This window comes from Schistocerca serialis, chromosome 5, assembly GCF_023864345.2.
Source record: "Schistocerca serialis cubense isolate TAMUIC-IGC-003099 chromosome 5, iqSchSeri2.2, whole genome shotgun sequence".
NCBI classification, from domain to species: domain Eukaryota; kingdom Metazoa; phylum Arthropoda; class Insecta; order Orthoptera; family Acrididae; genus Schistocerca; species Schistocerca serialis.
In genome coordinates, this window is record NC_064642.1 from 244,646,161 (window position 1) to 244,665,465 (window position 19,305).

General features: G+C 40.5%; 1 protein-coding gene across 5 annotated transcripts in view; it reads left to right on the top strand.

Annotated features, from left to right (window-relative positions):
• LOC126481662 (FH1/FH2 domain-containing protein 3) overlaps positions 1–19,305 on the top strand; it is a 650,693-nt gene that overhangs the window by 516,039 nt on the left and 115,349 nt on the right. For all 5 annotated transcript variants that reach the window (XM_050105589.1, XM_050105590.1, XM_050105587.1 and 2 more), the window contains 3 exons: positions 1,967–2,147; positions 14,865–14,990; positions 18,224–18,444. In XM_050105589.1, coding sequence (XP_049961546.1) covers positions 1,967–2,147; positions 14,865–14,990; positions 18,224–18,444 — 528 coding nt within the window. The remainder of the gene's footprint in view (positions 1–1,966; positions 2,148–14,864; positions 14,991–18,223; positions 18,445–19,305) is intronic.

Here is a 19,305-nt window from a genome sequence, read left to right on the forward strand (position 1 = left end):
ACCAAGAACCCTCTCTAGCTTGAGCAGAAATGCTCTGAAGTCAGAGTTATGGGCCTATAAACGACAACAATTAGAAGTTTAGTTTCACTAAATTCAACTGCCCCTGCACAACATTCAAATACCTATTCAGTACAGTACCGTGATACTACTAGGGACTCAAATGGAATACTGTTTTTTATGTACATGGCCACTCCCCCACTCCACAAGGAACTCCTTGAAAAACAGTCAGCTAATCTGCATCCTGCTAAAGGAAGCCTCTGAATTGTCAAATTATTTAGGTGGTGCTCCGATATACCAATAATGTCAGTCAACCTATATAAGCAGTTCACTAATTTTATCTGTAGGACCTCTTATATTACAATGAAATATGCTAATTCCTTCTCTGCTTGGATACCTGACCCCCTGTGAAGGTGATACCTTTGTTAGAGGATCTTCCTTTAAGCAGGTACACCTATCACCTGATTTCAGTGTAAAAAAAGGTACAGATGTAACACCAACTATTACAGGAATTTTTCAGTGAGTAATCCCACCATTACCCACACCAAGGTTGTGTAATGCATACCACCATACTGTTCAAAGACTTTAATTCATCTTCAGGCTAGTGTAATTTGTTCTTAGTAGATTGCACATTTTGATTAATACGTACATCCTACCTTTCACATACACATTGAAGAAGTCTCTAAATGGGTTGAGACACTTTTAAGGGAGAGGAACCTGTTGTCATAATTTATCCTAAAACAGGCCGTATCCTCCTACCTATGACAACATGTATTTGGACTTGTGTAGCCCCACACCCTTCTGCAATACTCTCATTAATTAACTGCACCAACCTCTCCTGCAGATCTTGCAGAACTAGCATTCCTGGAAGAAAGGATATTGCAGAGACATGGCATAGCCACAGCCTTGGGGATGTTTCCTGAATGAAATTTTCACTCTTCAGCGGAGTGTACTCTGATAGGAAACCTCCTAGCATATTAAAACTGTGTGCTGGACTGAGACTCGAACTCGGGACCTTTGCCTTTCATGGCAAGTGTGCTACCAACTGAGCTACAGTACCCAAGCATGACTTAATCACGTGTCCTCATAACATTAATTCCACCAGTACCTTGTCTCCTACCTTCCAAACTTCATTGAAGTTCTCCTGAACACCTTGCAGACTCCTGGAAGAAAGGATACTGCAGAGACATGGCTTAGCCACAGTCCGGGGGATGTTTCCAGAATTAAATTTTCACTCTGCAGCAGAGTGTGCACTGATATGCCAGGAAGTTACATATCGATGCTCACTTCACTGCAGAGTGAAAATTTCACTCTGGGAACATCCCCCAGACTGTGGCCAAGCTATGTCTCCACAATATCCTTTCTTCCAGGATTGTTAATTCTGCAAGGTCTGCAGGAGAGCTTCTGCGAAGTTTGGAAGATAGGAGGCGAGGTACTGGTGGTATTAAAGTTGTGAGGATAGGTCGTGAGTTGTGCTTGGGTAGCTCAGTTGGTGGAGCACTTGCCCATCAAAGGCAAAGGTCCCGAGTTTGAGTATCGGTCCAGCACACAGTTTTAATCCGCCAGGAAGTTTCATATCAGTGCACACACTGCTGCAGAGTGAGAATTTCATTCTGGGAACATGAGATATTTCCTAAACACAACACAGAGATGTAAACTATTCACTTTTGTGACAAGAAAAAAGATGCTAGAGTGGCTGTACCATGGTGGTCTAGGTATGGCACAGTGGTTTTTTATGGGTCTTGTGCATCACTTAACAAATGAATTAATTTAGTCCTGGCTCTGTAAAACATTTTAATGCATAAACTCTCTGTTTGTGGTTCACCTAGAAATTCAACTTTTGAGTAAAAAATTTAAATAGGCCATCGAAAATAAGAAGAATATGTGGATGCATATTGCTGCATTTGTAACAGGTTTTTTAACTACTCACCATATTTTCATTTGTGATGTCTTCTTTATTTTCTTACAGGGGCTCTTCCCTGGAGTAACATAATAAAATTGCTGAAGGATTTTGACACAGCTGACACTGAACTGCTCATATATGCAACTACACTAATAAATAAAACACTGAATGGTATTCCTGATCAAGATACATATTATGATCAGGTTGATGCCCTAGAGGAACAAGGCATTGAAGCTGTAATACAGAGGTAAGGTTTCATTATTTCATATATGTAAGAAAAAAGGTTTTCTTTTCTATGTCTATGTTATATCTCATAAGCAACTACCTATTACACAACCAAAACATTTGCATGCCATTTTGTTTCTATACATATGAAGATCTTCCTAATACACAAGTGGAGATTTTTGTAGTTTTATGTATTATTATTATTTATTATTTACTTTAGCACACAGTATATGAGAGAGTACATAAAACATTTTGTAAATCTCATAAATACTGAATTTCAGTTTAGGCAGTAGTTTTCCAACGAAAAGCTACAGTAATCTTTAAAGTTATATGCTGTGTGGTCCTGCCAACTGACAGGGAGGAGGGGGGGGGGGGAGGAGAAAGAAAGATTACTGCAACTTCATATGTGCTACTGAGTTGGCCGCTGTGGCTGAGCGATTCTAGGCATTTCAGTCCAGAACCACGTTGCTACTACAGTCGCAGGTTCAAATCCTGCCCATGGATGTGTGTGATGTCCTTAGGTTGGTTAGTTTTAAGTAGTTCTAAGTCTAGGGGACTGATGACCTCAGATGTTAAGTCCCATAGTGCTGAGAGCCATTTTTAGTTACTGAGGAAATAATAATGTGCATCAAATCATATGTATAAAATTGTTGAGGCTTTCATGGGCACTTGTTGATGTATTGCCTGTATGCTTCCATCTTGGGAGCACAAGCTGAAGTTTTTTTAATGATTTTCCTGACATGATTCACCAGCAGGAGTGGCTGTTATTTTCAAAGATTCCCATAGCTGGTGGCAGACTGGAATTGGACCTGTATTTTGAGATTATAAGTAGCTGTCACGCAAATGTCTGAAGGCTTTTCCTTGGTCATCACCACTATGTTTCTCTCCTTGATACCTGGAATGGTTGTTCGCTGCAGCATGGGCATACAGGATCCATTTACCCTGAGGCTTTCTTTCTTCTTGTTGAAACTATTGTCATGTTTGTAAATTTCTGCGACTTCTCCAAACACAATGTAAAGACTATTTGCAAACAGACCAAGGAGATCAAAGAATGGCTCAGATCATCAAAAGACAAAATGGACCCACTCACAGTCTTAGGAATGTATCGCATACTGTGTAGATGTGGAAAAATCTATATTGGAATGTGTGAAAGATCCACCAGTACCAGGATCACTGAACACAAACAAAATTATAGGTTCAGACAAGTGGAGAAATTGGCCATGTCAGAACAATACACAATGTAAGACCAATCACATCATACAATTTGCCAACACAGGGCTTCTAGCCATGGACAAGAGCTACCACAGCTGTATTGATTTGTTTGGGGAACCCACAGAAATTCAAAACATGACAATTACTTTCAACAATGTGGAAGAAACATAAGACAAATGATTCCTGGATTCCTAAGCTGCAGCAAATTACCATTGGATGTACAAAGGGGAGAACTACAGTGTCAATAACCAGGGAAAAGCCTCAGACATTGGCACGACAGGTACACACAATCTCAGGATGTGGGCTTGACTCTAGTCTGCTGCCAGCAATGTAGGATGAATCTTTGACAATGCCAGCTACTCCTGCTGGCAAAATGTCAGGAAAATCATTAAACAAATGTCAGCCAAAGATCCTGAGACAGAAGCCAACAGGCAATACGTCAAATCGTATGTGGTGTTAAAACATCAATATCATTCTTAGGGTGATAGCTCTGAAACAAATCCTGAGTTAATGGCACCTTAGTCCAGATTCACATTATGAAAGGGAAGGATGTATTTTAGAAAAAGACAAGGAGAGAAAATCCTTAGGTAACTTAAGAAATGCCGCCACACATGCTTTTTTTCCCAATTACTGGAATTTGCATAGGTGGTAGCTATACAATTTACCCACAATTACTTATTTATATTTCTTATTCCAGTCTTTTTCCTATTTTTCAAGGAAATGTTAGCTATTATTGATTTAGAGACCTACATTTGAGACCAATAACTTACTGGCAGCATCTAATTTTGCTTTCTGTAAAGGATTCTCTACAGGGAGAATTGAGTTCTAGTTGAAAAAAAAAACAGTGTATATTAACCAGTTGGCATTGTTTACAACTGTGTTGAGACCTTCAAGTGTATAAATTACAAAATTTTGCAATGGTGGCTGAGGAGTTAGGTATTAGCAGATTGCAGTCCATTGAAGATAACAGATTTTAATATTAACAAAAAAATATAACAGGAATGAAACTAAAGTTGCAGTTACAAACCACTATATATGGTTTCCCTCAAGATTTTTATTCACATTTACACCCAGATCTATAGTTATACTGTAGAAGCCACTTCATGGTATGTGACAAAGGGCATTCCACGTGTCACTATTGCTTCTCATTTTCCTGTAGATGACTCTAATTATAGTCAGATCTGCCAAATCAGGTGAGAGGTTTAAGAGAAGCTGGAACTAATGTGCAAACAATTTAAGGAGTTTGCAGTGTTACCACCCATGTTGATAATAATAATTTATGCTGCCCTCTAGGATATGGCTGAACTGAAATACAACCTTACTTCTATCTTTGGCTCTATGTTGTGTAGGGAGTTGGTTGCATTTCTTACTTGTAGTTCAGTTAATAAATCAACTGCACCCAATTTTCTGTAATCACACAAGTAAGTAATAATGACATGGTAAACTACTATAAATTTCTCTAATCAAGACAAATTGGTCACAAAAAATAAAAGTTTTCCATAAATACTTTTCACTTGTAGCAGTTGGCCTTGGTCTCTGGCATTGTGTAAAAGTAACTTATGCAAATATTTTTTCCTGCGATGCCTATTACAATTTTATGTTGACAAGGGCCTCTACCTGTGGACATTTAGTAGTGAGCATTCATTCTGCAGTATGGCATATGTAATCTGTCTGCTATGTAAAGCCATGGCTTTGTAAAATTCTTATTTTGTCAATTTTGTATATGACAAGAGCCACTCGGTTTCATCTAATCTAATGTGATGTAACAAGGCCCACTACTTCTGAAGAAGATATTTTTACAAATATCAGAACCTAGGTCAAGGTCGAATAAACCCTTGTTTGCAACTGTTTTGCTGATTTTTAACCTCTTCACTTTTCACTTGTGCCTGTTATGAGCTTGAACAGATATTAACAGCAAAGCAAAACAAAATGTTTAAGTTCTTAGACTAATCCATGAGCCCCATACAGTGTAGATAATGCTGTAAAATTTCAAAGTTCCAAGTGCTAATGTGTCCAGTAAATCATAGTTCAGCAAACAAAGAAGGAATACAAGCCCCAATTATTTGTTACACCACAGAAATAATGCCCAACAGTGGCAAACACAAATAATCAAAAGCCCTGACTGATCAACCATCTGAAAGTAAATAAAAGATCCAACTGTTTGTCAACCACAAATAAATGTAAGTGTGAATAATTCCAAGTTCACACTAAAACAGGTGGCCGGTTATCCAAGCCGAGTAATATGGCTCCTGTTCCTGGCGTGGTCACAAACTGATTCTGCTCTCCAGCATTAGACTGGCCCTTAAAAAATTGCTGGACTGGACTCTCTGAAATTACCTGTCATTCACAGAATTTTCTGCAGTACAAAATTAAATTTTTTCAACCCTTGATGTTAACTAAAGTGTAATTCCAAGCTTTCATGCTGATTAACTCAAGATGATGTGGTAAGCTGTGCAGTGGATAGTCTGTCTACAATTAATAAAAATATAAAATTAGCATAATTGCACAGTTTCATTTATTAGCCCTCAAGCAGATGCACCTGTGTATAAAATGCACCAACTACAAATAAAATTGTTTTGTACCATTCCATTGTCATTTTACAATTGTGAGCCCATGCACATTCCTTGATTATTGTTTTGTCTAATACAGTGATAAGTTGTGTTGTCATATGTCCCAGTGAACAGCATTTTCCTTTCTACATTTTTCACTTACTAACCCTATCATCTGTGGTATCATCATCATCCTAATAGCAAAGGTGTGAAATATATGTCCTGCTTGTTGCTAATATTTGGCTGTTTCTTCTGAATATGTTGTGATTTATGAGGTTACTGTCGGACCTGAGAATACAGCTGCTTTTATCTGAATACATATTGGATTTCGCTTCTATGCTGACGTGAGGCTGTGACAGTTTCTCTTGCTTCCAAACTTATTGTCTGCCCGCTGCTCTCTCATAATAGGCTGCGTAGAACCAGCAGCTAGCAAATTCCTTTTTTGTTCCCATCGTACACCACGGTAAAAATTAACAGCATTGGAGCATGAAACACCTACCTAAGTACACCACTGGCTCCTATCCAGACTGTTACTGTCTCCCACAGAGATTAATACTATTCTCAAATATTTGTACAATTTTAAAGTTAATTCAGTTTTGACTAGAAATGGATTCAAGCAAACTGCAGTTCATACATGTTAGATTTTCCTAAAAAGCCAAAGTACACCTGATTAGCAATGTGCTGTAATTTGCTGCCCACTCACTACCCCCTTCCCACTCTCATTTAGCTCTCAGTCAAGCCCATAGTGCTGTGCCAGCAAGTGTGAAATGAAGACTGCAATATCTTAGGGTGCAAGTCATATATAACAACAGCATCTGATACCTAAATTAAAGATCACAATCATAATTCAGTCCAATATTTGAGCTTTCACTCATCCTGTGATCTACTGATGTCTGTTGGTACTGTCTCCATGACGGGTCTTGTCACTGTCATTTAGTCTCACAACAACGATGAGTAAGTTTAATATGGTTTATTTTGTTTGTTAGACATTTCATTCTGGATTAATTTTCCTTCTCATTTCATCTCAATGTCACCATCATGTTCTAAAGCTGATTGAAAGTATGTATCCTTTTTCCCCAGTATTCTAATACATGAACAGCAACCAAATTTCTCATTTGCAGCCCACTTTGTAAATCATTACAGTCTCTCGTAATCTAATAAAATATTGAGCTGGGTTCAGAATCTAGTACTGTTTTTTGAAAGGCAACATTTTTTGCTTTTTAATGTTAGCTTTACTTAAAATGCAGCATTTATGTTTGTTCACGATATCCACATATGTATGAGAGCATTTGTTGCAAAACTATTCAAATACAACAAGAGTTCGTAAGATTATAGGATGTAGTGCTATTTCTTCCTGTGTTTCACAAAGTTGCCAAATGTTAAGCAGAACAATAGATTGTTGTAGTGGATAGTTCATAGTTTTTAGCATGTCCTGTGGACTAGTGCTGCAGGAGTGAAATGGCACATGATGGTTTGAGCAACATCGATACAATATTGAGCAGTTTGGCGTATCTGCAAATCTTAGCCTGTTCGAGCATGAGTATCATTTGCTGAGGCCTAAAGATGAACCCTACGTAGCCGGCCACTGTGGCCGAGCGGTTCTAGGTGCTTTAGTCTGGAACCGCGCTGCTGCTACAGTTGCAGGTTCCAGTTCTGCCTCTGGCGTGGATGTGTGTGATGTCCTTAGGATAGTTAGGTTTAAGTAGTTCTAGGTCTAGGGGGCTGATGACCTCAGACGTAAGTCCCATAGTGCTTAGAGCCATTTTAACCTTTTAAACCCTACATACACTATTAAACAACATAAAAACATCAACTTCCGCAGCAATAACTTAATTTGCAAATGTAAGATGACCCTCCATTTTTTACTGACAAATTGGAAAAAACCTTGTCTTATAATTGGGTAAATATGGCAAAATAAACAGCGAACAAGGTGTGGAAAAATATATGATTGGTGCAAGAAAATGCCCCACATTCTGAGCTAGTGGCACAATCCCACATTTTGTAAGTTTCCTATGAGATAATTAGTAGTTGAATAAGAATTTGGCTGAGATCTGATGCAGGTGTACCCTTTAATGCTTCGAGTGGGTCATTACTGGGGGGAGGAGGTAACACTTGTACTTGGCAACAGAGTGACCCTACAAATGAGGTCTACAGGAGGACAACAGCACAATTCTCAGCATCAGGAATACCAGAGAAGACCATCAGAAACCTTTTGGCATGGAGTCCAGTACCACCATTACACCCTATAATCATCAATATAGGTGCCTCAATCTCTCAGCTTGACAGGTTCCTCAAGACTGCTGAGTCCTTATGTATGGAAACCCTGCCACCTTGTAAACAACTTGACAGACTTCACACAAAGTCTGATGGACCTACACATTTCAGACATTGCCATAATGGTCAGTTTTGACGTTGTTTATTTGTTCAGCAGAGTGCCACCAAAGGATCTGATAGAACTGACAAGTGAAATATTTGACCATGAAATGACAGACCTGTCCAGGCATATGTTAACACCCACCTATGTCTTATACATCATGAGCAAACTGAGGATGTAGCTAAGAGCAGTTCACTATCTCCAGTGATGGGGAATCTGTTCATAGAACACTCTGAGAAAACAGCTTTGGATTCATACATTTGCAGACCATCCAGTTTCTTTTGCATGTGGATTACATATTTGTGATGTGGCCCCATAGAATGGGGAAACTCAGTGAATTCTTTTATCTGAGCTAATGTGCACCCCCCCCCCCCCCCCATGTCGGATTCATTATGAAACTGGAGAAAGATGGGCAGATGCTGTTCTTGGATGTCCTGGTGGGGTGGAAGACAGATAGATCACTTGAGCACAAAGTTTACTGCAAACCAACCCACACTAACCATTACGTCCTGGTTGATAGCTACTACCATCATGCCCAGAAGAGTAGTGTCTTGAGGACCGTGACCCATAATGCATGCATCCTATCAGATGAAAAAAGCTTCGCCTCTGAATTAAAGCATTTGTGAGAAGTCTTCCACAAATATGGCTACTCCATAGCCCAAATTGAATGTGCACTACATCAGTCACCTTCCAAAGAAAAAGAAGAAACAGAAGAGGACAGACAAAGAGGTTTTAACATGTATACCATATGTAGAGGCTGTCACTGTGAAGACCAACAGTATTTTAAACAAATTTGGCATTGAATGTGTGACATGTGCAGGCACCAAGATGTGCAGCCTATGTGGCTATGAAAAGGACAACTTAGGCTTAGAAAGTGTTTACAACATCCTTTCAGAGTATGGCATGCATACATTGGCAAAACAATCTGAACAGTGGAAGATAGATGTATTGGTTAACACCAATACCACACTAGGCTAGAACAACTCAATAAATCTTCAGTATCTGTGTGCTGCTGTCTGCAGTACAAGCACTATATGAAGTATGGTAATATGAGAATCCACAGACTTCCAGGTTCCGGGAAGTGACTGCAACCAAGCAGGGGGAACACTTGATCAATAGACATGCTGACTACCAACTCGGCAAGGCATGGGGCTCCAAGCTCATATCACTGAAGGAGCAACAGCATTTGCATATGATGAACAGTACAAAATAGTGAAAGTGAAGATAGAACTTCATCGACGTGTCCTCTGGTGGCAGAGGAGACAGTAGACACAAATAATGTAGATGGGAGTGTGGACCTGAGAGCTGATGGCATCACAGAGCACTGTCAGCTGGACCACAGGGGATGAGTTATGGAGGTAGAGGCAGGTATAAAGGCAGGAGTGGCTCCCTCAATGTCTCAGTACATCATAATTAGCTGATGATGCTTATGATGTTAACAATGAAAATCTGGGAAGATTCAAATCTGCATAAAAATTAATTTAGGAGGAATTTATGTGGTTATCAGTATCAGTAGGTTACGACCAGTCATAATTTTTGTTAGTAGCTAGTTGTTCATGATGGGATTTTTGGAACAATATGTGTGAATGACTGAATGAACAAATTTGATGAGAATTTTAGAAAAAGGGAGTGATCATCACCGAGTAAAACACTGTTGTGATGTTAATATGATACAAGGAAGTCCTGGGTGCAGTACAAGTAATGTAATGAGTAAGTTAGTTTGTTGTTTAGTCAGTTAGTTTCTTATTCCAGGGATCATTTTGCACAGTAAATTACATACTAAAAACAAAAATGATGAGACTTACCAAACGAAAGCGCTGGCAGGTTGATAGACACACAAACTAACACAAACATACACACAAAATTCTAGCTTTCGCAACCAACGGTTGCTTCGTCAGGAAAGAGGGAAGGAGAGTGAAAGACGAAAGGATGTGGGTTTTAAGGGAGAGGGTAAGGAGTCATTCCAATCCCGGGAGCGGAAAGACTTACCCTAGGGGGAAAAAAGGACGGGTATACACTCGCACACACACACATATCCATATCCATATCTGTATATGTGTGGATGGATATGTGTGTGTGTGTGCGAGTGTATACCCGTCCTTTTTTCCCCCTAGGGTAAGTCTCTCCGCTCCCGGGATTGGAATGACTCCTTACCCTCTCCCTTAAAACCCACATCCTTTCGCCTTTCCCTCTCCTTCCCTCTTTCCTGACGAAGCAACCGTTGGTTGCGAAAGCTAGAATTTTGTGTGTATGTTTGTGTTAGTTTGTGTGTCTATCGACCTGCCAGCAGTGTGTGTCTATATACACTCCTGGAAATGGAAAAAAGAACACATTGACACCGGTGTGTCAGACCCACCATACTTGCTCCGGACACTGCGAGAGGGCTGTACAAGCAATGATCACACGCACGGCACAGCGGACACACCAGGAACCGCGGTGTTGGCCGTCAAATGGCGCTAGCTGCGCAGCATTTGTGCACCGCCGCCGTCAGTGTCAGCCAGTTTGCCGTGGCGTACGGAGCTCCATCGCAGTCTTTAACACTGGTAGCATGCCGCGACAGCGTGGACGTGAACCGTATGTGCAGTTGACGGACTTTGAGCGAGGGCGTATAGTGGGCATGCGGGAGGCCGGGTGGACGTACCGCCGAATTGCTCAACACGTGGGGCGTGAGGTCTCCACAGTACATCGATGTTGTCGCCAGTGGTCGGCGGAAGGTGCACGTGCCCGTCGACCTGGGACCGGACCGCAGCGACGCACGGATGCACGCCAAGACCGTAGGATCCTACGCAGTGCCGTAGGGGACCGCACCGCCACTTCCCAGCAAATTAGGGACACTGTTGCTCCTGGGGTATCGGCGAGGACCATTCGCAACCGTCTCCATGAAGCTGGGCTACGGTCCTGCACACCGTTAGGCCGTCTTCCGCTCACGCCCCAACATCGTGCAGCCCGCCTCCAGTGGTGTCGCGACAGGCGTGAATGGAGGGACGAATGGAGACGTGTCGTCTTCAGCGATGAGAGTCGCTTCTGCCTTGGTGCCAATGATGGTCGTATGCGTGTTTGGCGCCGTGCAGGTGAGCGCCACAATCAGGACTGCATACGACCGAGGCACACAGGGCCAACACCCGGCATCATGGTGTGGGGAGCGATCTCCTACACTGGCCGTACACCACTGGTGATCGTCGAGGGGACTCTGAATAGTGCACGGTACATCCAAACCGTCATCGAACCCATCGTTCTACCATTCCTAGACCGGCAAGGGAACTTGCTGTTCCAACAGGACAATGCACGTCTGCATGTATCCCGTGCCACCCAACGTGCTCTAGAAGGTGTAAGTCAACTACCCTGGCCAGCAAGATCTCCGGATCTGTCCCCCATTGAGCATGTTTGGGACTGGATGAAGCGTCGTCTCACGCGGTCTGCACGTCCAGCACGAACGCTGGTCCAACTGAGGCGCCAGGTGGAAATGGCATGGCAAGCCGTTCCACAGGACTACATCCAGCATCTCTACGATCGTCTCCATGGGAGAACAGCAGCCTGCATTGCCGAAAAGGTGGATATACACTGTACTAGTGCCGACATTGTGCATGCTCTGTTGCCTGTGTCTATGTGCCTGTGGTTCTGTCAGTGTGATCATGTGATGTATCTGACCCCAGGAATGTGTCAATAAAGTTTCCCCTTCCTGGGACAATGAATTCACGGTGTTCTTATTTCAATTTCCAGGAGTGTGTATATATAATAGAGGGAAACATTCCACGTGGGAAAAATATATCTAAAAACAAAGATGATGTGACTTACCAAACGAAAGTGCTGGCAGGTCGATAGACACACAAACATACACACAAAATTCAAGCTTTCGCAACCAACGGTTGCTTCATCAGGAAAGAGGGAAGGAGAGGGAAAGATGAAAGGATGTGGGTTTTAAGGGAGAGGGTATGGAGTCATTCCAATCCCGGGAGCGGAAAGACTTACCTTATGGGGAAAAAAGGACACACACACACACACACACACACACACACACACACACACACACACATGCGCGCACACACACACACACACACACACACACACACACACACACACACACACACATATCCATCCACACATTCACAGACACAAGCAGACATTTGTAAAGGCAAAGAGTTTGGGCAGATATGTCAGTCACGGCAGAAGTACAGAGGCAAAGATTTCATGAAGGATGGATCTCAAATCCTACCCACTCCACCAAGAGTCCGCCTCAACTTCGTAACCTCTCGGTTCATCCCTATGAAATCCCCAAACCACCTTCCCTACCCTTTGGCTCCTACCCTTGTAACTGCCCCCTGTGTAAAAGCTGCCCCATGCACCCTCCCACCACCACCTACTCCAGTCCTGTAACCCGGAAGGTGTTCACGATCAAAGGCAGAGCCACGTGTGAAAGCACCCACGTGATTTACCAACTGACCTGCCTACACTGTGAAGCTTTCTATGTGGGAATGACCAGCAACAAACTGTCCATTTGCATGAATGGACACAGGCAGACAGTGTTTGTTGGTAATGAGGATCACCCTGTGGTTAAACATGCCTTGGTGCACAGCCAGCACATCTTGGCACAGTGTTACACCGTCCGGGTTATCTGGATACTTCCCACTAACACCAACCTGTCAGAACTCCGGAGATGGGAACTTGCCCTTCAGTATATCCCCTCTTCTCGTTACCCACCAGGCCTCAACATCTGCTAATTTCAAGTTGCCGCCGCTCGTACCTCACCTGTCATTCAACAACATCTTTGGTTCTGTACTTCCGCCTCAACTGACATCTCTACCCAAACTTTTTGCCTTTACAAATGTCTGCTTGTGTCTGTGTATGTGTGGATGGATGTGTGTGTGTGTGAGTGTATACCTGTCCTTTTTTCCCCCTAAGGTAAGTCTTTCCGCTCCCAGGATTGGAATGACTCCTTACCCTCTCCCTTAAAACCCACATCTTTTCGTCTTTCCCTCTCCTTCCCTCTTTCCTGATGAACCGTTGGTTGCGAAAGCTTTAATTTTGTGTGTACGTTTGTGTTTGTTTATGTGTCTATCAACATATCAGCGCTTTCGTTTGATAAGTCACATCATCTTTGTTTTTAGATATATTTTTCCCACGTGGAATGTTTCCCTCTATGGTTTAAGTTAGTAATCCCTGCTCACCACATTTCTGAATGGCAGTGGATTATTTACAACAGACTTCATGAGGGAATAAATATATTGTGAAGCAGTAGTAAGAATGCTCCACTCCTTAAACAGATGTCTGCAAGATGATTGTGGGCAACACCACATATTATTATTTCAGTACGATTTTGAACAATGAAGATTTTCTTACTTAAAGATGAGTTACCCTAAAACACTATCCCATATGGCATTATTGAATGAAAATATGCAAAATACGTCAACTTACAGATTTGTCTTACCCCAAGATTTGCAAGCATTCTAAGAGCTAATGTGGCTGAGTTTAAATTTTCATCAACATGGGTACCTAAGAATTTTGAAATTTCCACCATGTTTGTTATTTACTCACCATGTTTTACACTTATAATTGGTGTAGTACCAATAGATGTGCAGAACTGAATATGCTGTGTCTTTTTTAAATTGAGAATGAGACCATTCACAGAAAGACAGTCAATGAGACTTTTAAGATCATTGTTTATGAATTATTCTGTTTCTATATGCACGCATTGATCGACTACAATGCTATTGTAATCTGCAATATTAACTAATTCTGCTTGCAAATGGAAGATTCTTTACATGTATGAGGAACAAACGTGAACCCAAGATTGAGCCATGGGGAACCCCATATGTGATTTCTTCCAAGGCAGAATTGTATACCTGGACATATTGGTTGACTTACTAAGTACAACATTCAACAATACGAGAGAAGGAAAGTTGCTACTCACCATTTAGCGGAGATGCTGAGTCCCAATAGGCACAATAAAAAGATTCACACAATCATAGCTTTCGGCCATTAAGGCCTTTGTCAGCAGTAGACACACATACACACACACACACACACACACACACACACACACACACACAGACAAGCACACACAAGCTCTCTGAGACTGCAGACGCGTGTGCAAGTTGCGCTAGTGTGAGTGTGTGTGTGTGTGTGCGTGTGTGTATGTGTGTCTACTGCTGACAAAAGCCTTAATGGCCGAAAGCTATGATTGTGTGAATCTTTTTATTGTGCCTATCGCAACTCAGCATCTCCGCTATATGGTGAGTAGCAACTTTCCTTCTCTTGTATTGTTACATTCCATCCTGGATTTTCCATTGTTTGATAAGTACAACTTACAACAGTATTACAAAATGGGTAGATTACTACTTACCGTAAAGACGACCAGCTGAGTTGCAGAAAAGCACAATGAAAATACTGTGATACACTATCCTAGTTTTACGAACTAATAGTTCTTTTCCTAGGCAGACTAGATGAATAGGATGTGGAAAGTTAATGTCTTCCATTTTTTTGTTATAAATTCAATGTGTCTCATAATGAATAAAAAAGTAATGTTGCACACCATAAAAATTATAAATGACTCTCTCTCTCTTTCTTTCTTTTTACTTACATGATAAAGAATTCTGAATATTTGCAGGTACATGTCAAAGCAAGGAACAGACTTGGACCTTCTTCGTCAGTTCCAAATATATGAGGCAGTTCTCCACCATGAGGATGGAGAAGAGAAGGGAACACCACTGAAGCAACTGGATGATGCCATTAGGTAATAAATAGTTATGATTTTAATAACACAGAACAGTCTTGAAAAAGAAATCATCATAGATATCATTCCCTTCTGTCATTGTTGATATTCTCTTATGATATTGTTGATATAACCATACTTCTCTATCTCTCAGTATCTGTACCATTTAGTTGTAGCTGTGCAATTCATTCCACTAATCACACTTTTGTAATATGGATGTTCTGAGCTTAACTCTTGTTTACTTTCATACAACTTTCACTTCAAAGATATTCTTTATGAGTTTGGTATGCTGCATTAGATGTCCAAATAATGCAGTGGTTCTTTTGGAAGATTTCAATCTGTATCCTTTTTTGTCTAATTCTTTTAATATTTGCCGACTGGATTTTCTTTCAAACTGGATGCTTTTGTGACTCCATCATACATCCTTATATATATCTCTGTTTTTCCTCTTTCATGACCATAGATAAATCCCTTCAAGTTAATATCTTGACTTCATCTTTAGTTACTCCATATTAAAGTGTTGCTCATTGATAAATCATTTTTATTTTTGAAGGTTGGTTTGACTGCTGTGATTGGTCTGTTAATACCCACCAAACATGTATTACTATCACTTAGTGTATTGTCTGAAGCAGCCATCTTTATTTATTTGTTTGCTTCATTATAGCCAGCACGGATTCAGAAAATATCGTGCTTGTGAAACACAGCTAGCTCTTTATACTCATGAAGTAATAAGTGCTATCAACAGGGGATGTCAAATTGATTCCATATTTTTAGATTTCCAGAAGGCTTTTGACACCATTCCTTACAAGCGTCTCCTAATCAAACTGCGTGCCTACGGAGTATCACCTCAGTTGTGCGACTGGATTTGTGATTTCCTGTCAGAAAGGTCACGGTTCGTAATAATAGATGGAAAGTCATCGAGTAAAACAGAAGTAATATCTGGTGTCCCCCAAGGAAGTGTTATAGGTCCTGTATTGTTCCTGATCTATATTAATGACATAGGAGACAATCTGAGTAGCCGTATTAGATTGTATGCAGATGATGCTGTCATTTACCGTCTTGTAAAGTCATCAGATGATCAAAACGACTTGCAAAATGATTTAGATAATATATCTGTATGCAGCAAGAAATGGCAATTGACCCTGAATGAAGAAAAGTGCGAAGTTATCCACGTGAGTACTAAAAGAACTCAGCTAAATTTCAATTACATGATAAGTGAAACAAATCTGAGTGCTGTAAATTCAACTAAATACTTAGGGATTACAGTTACAAATAACCTAAACTGGAATGATCACATAGATAATATTATGGGTAGAGCAAACCAAAGACTGCGGTTCATTGGCAGAATACTTAGAAGGTGCAAAAGGTCTACCAGAGAGACTGCTTACACTATGCTTGTCCGCCCTATTCTGGAGTACTGCTGTGCGGTGTGGGATCTGCATCAGGTGGGACTGACGGATGACCTCGAAAAAGTACAAAGAAGGGCAGCTCGTTCTGTATAATTGCGAAATAGGGGAGATAGTATCACAACATGATACGTGAATTGGAATGGCAATCATTAAAACAAAGACATTTTTTGTTGCGATGGGATCTTCTCAAGAAATTTCAATCACCAGTGTTCTCCTCCGATTGCGAAAACATTCTGTTGGCACCCACCTACATAGGGAGAAATGATCATCACGATAAAATAAGAGAAATCAGGGCTCGCACCGAAAAATTTAAGTGCTCATTTTTCCTGCGTGCCATTCGAGAGTGGAGCAGTAGAGAGACAGCATGAAGGTGGTTCATTGAATCCTCTGCCAGGCACTTTATTGTGAATAGCAGAGTAATAATGTAGATGTAGATATATTTCCTATCTTAATGCTTGATCTTACTTGCATGTCAAAGTGCTCTTTTGCCATCTTTTTGATTTTGCTTTTGTTCATTCCTAGATCATAACTGCCCAGTAAATTAGCCAAAATACATAATACATCTTTTTTCTGAAACTGCAGAGACTATTATATCATCAAAAATCTTATGTAATGCATTTGGTCAATGAAATATACAATTTTTGTGAGTTTTTTTGTGTTTCTATTGTTCTTTCCATAAAAAAATTAAACAAGGGGAAAGAAGAGACAGAATAGTCAGATGCCTCTTCTTATTGAAGCCTGGTTCTTCATGCTATAAATGTCTAGTTCTCTACTATAGTTTCTATAGAAATAGATAATTAGTCAAAACTTTATGGTAGATGAGAACTGTTTGTCAGACAGGGAGTCAATCTTGGAACCTTGCCTGCTGCAGACAGAGTTCTTACCAACTAAGAACTCCAGCAAGTTTCATGATATACCCTCTTACTGCCAGTACATCTTGCCTAGTTTTCCAATCTTCACTTAAGCATGGTATTAATGAGAAATTCTGTCAAGTCTGGGAAATAGAAGACAAATATAAGTAGATCTAAGTGGCCACTCCTTCCCACGTGCGCTCAGGGTGTATGAACACATATGCTACAGCCTGGCATCAAGACTGACTATGTATCACTCACTTGCCCACACCTGTCCACATGTACCTGTCATCAACCCACTGCCAAGGTTTCTTTCTGTAGGAACAGTGTACACATGGAAAAGAGGGACAACCTTAATCAGCAAATTACGATGGATAGATGAACACAGAACAAATATGAAGTTGTACTTAGGTAATAAGAGTCGGCCGGTGTGGCCGAACGGTTCTAGGCACTACAGTCTGGAACCGTGCGACCGCTACGGTTGCAGGTTTGAATCCTGCCTCGGGCATGGATGGATGTATGTGATGTCCTTAGGTTTGTTCGGTTTAAGTAGTTCTAAGTTCTAGGGGACTGATGACCTCAGATATTAAGTCCCATAGTGCTCAGAGCCATTTGAACCATTTTAGGTAATAAGACAGGTATCTGTTAAGGGAGTGCATTTACAGTTGAGAATTGACAGAAGAGATTAATTTGTTTCTGGTCAGAAAACAGATTTTATAATGTTGGATGACTAATTTAATTAGCACAGTAACCACTCATCATATGAAGGAAGCATTCCATCACTGTATAGTGAGTAGCTATCTTAACATATTGTGTTGCTTATGTTCCAGTTTTTAAATTAATAATGCTTGTATAGATATATTTTAAATAATTTTTTTTATGTGAGAGTGTCAAGAAAAGTGAGCTATAATTACTCATAATATACAATATTTATGCACTATGTTGTCCACATTATGGATTAAAAATATATCTTTGCCTTATTTTTTATATGTAGGAAGACACTGCGGCAGCGGAAAGCTTTGACAGAGTCAGTACCAGCTACTGGACGACGTAAGTCACGCCGACATTCAACCGGCACATCCCCATTCTCTCTTCGCCAACAACAACAGCAGTCACCATCATCAAATCAACTGCTGGTCCCTGGTCAAGATGAAGAAGGTTCTCCCGGATCCCATACACCACCTGGTTATGGAGACAGCTCCCATAAGGACAGAAGTAAGTTTACCTTCAATTCTAAAAGCCTTGCAAATTTTGCAAGAGGCAAGTGCATTTTGGTATCAGTTATGTGTTTGAGAAATATTAGTGTCATTGTAGACCTAACTGCCAAACTATATGTAGAACAGTGAAGTAACCCACAAATGCCTAAAAGCTTTCACAGAAATACACACAGTGAACTGTTTAGTCTTTGGCTTCATAACTGCACAATAGTTATTGAAAATGTGCAGCCACTGTGAAAGTGATGAGGGTCACTGGTGTTTGGTTGTGTTGTGTGGAAACTAAATAACATAGAGCTAAATGGAATGGAGCAAGTTTGAGATTTAATAACCTTGTGACTTCATGGATACTAGAGATGCAACACTTATGTAATTAAACAAGGATGAGGAAGGAAACTCAGCTTGGCCTTGTCTAAGAAACCATCTTGGCATTCACCTGATGTTTTTCAGGTAAACTATGGTAAATATAAACCAACATGTCCTGAACCTTAGTTCTTCGTGAATACAAGAATTCAGGGTTAGGAATCATATATTTAATTATTCAAACTACAAAATAGTTTTACATGCAGTACTTATAGTTTCTAGTTGTAGTAGTAGTAGTAGTAGTAATAGTATAGTTTTATCAGCAGCTGATATTATGGTATCAACTGAGGGAGAAATTAACAAAATATTGTTTGTCAGACATTCCTCAGTAATGGTTTATATGAAAAGATGAACATGGTACCAAATAGAGAGCATTCCTATGACTAAATTTTCTTGATATAGATATGGTATTTTTATGTCAAATTCATTATACCTATCTGTTTCTGTACATTGTTATTTCTTACCATTTGTATAAATATATTATCACAATAAATATTTG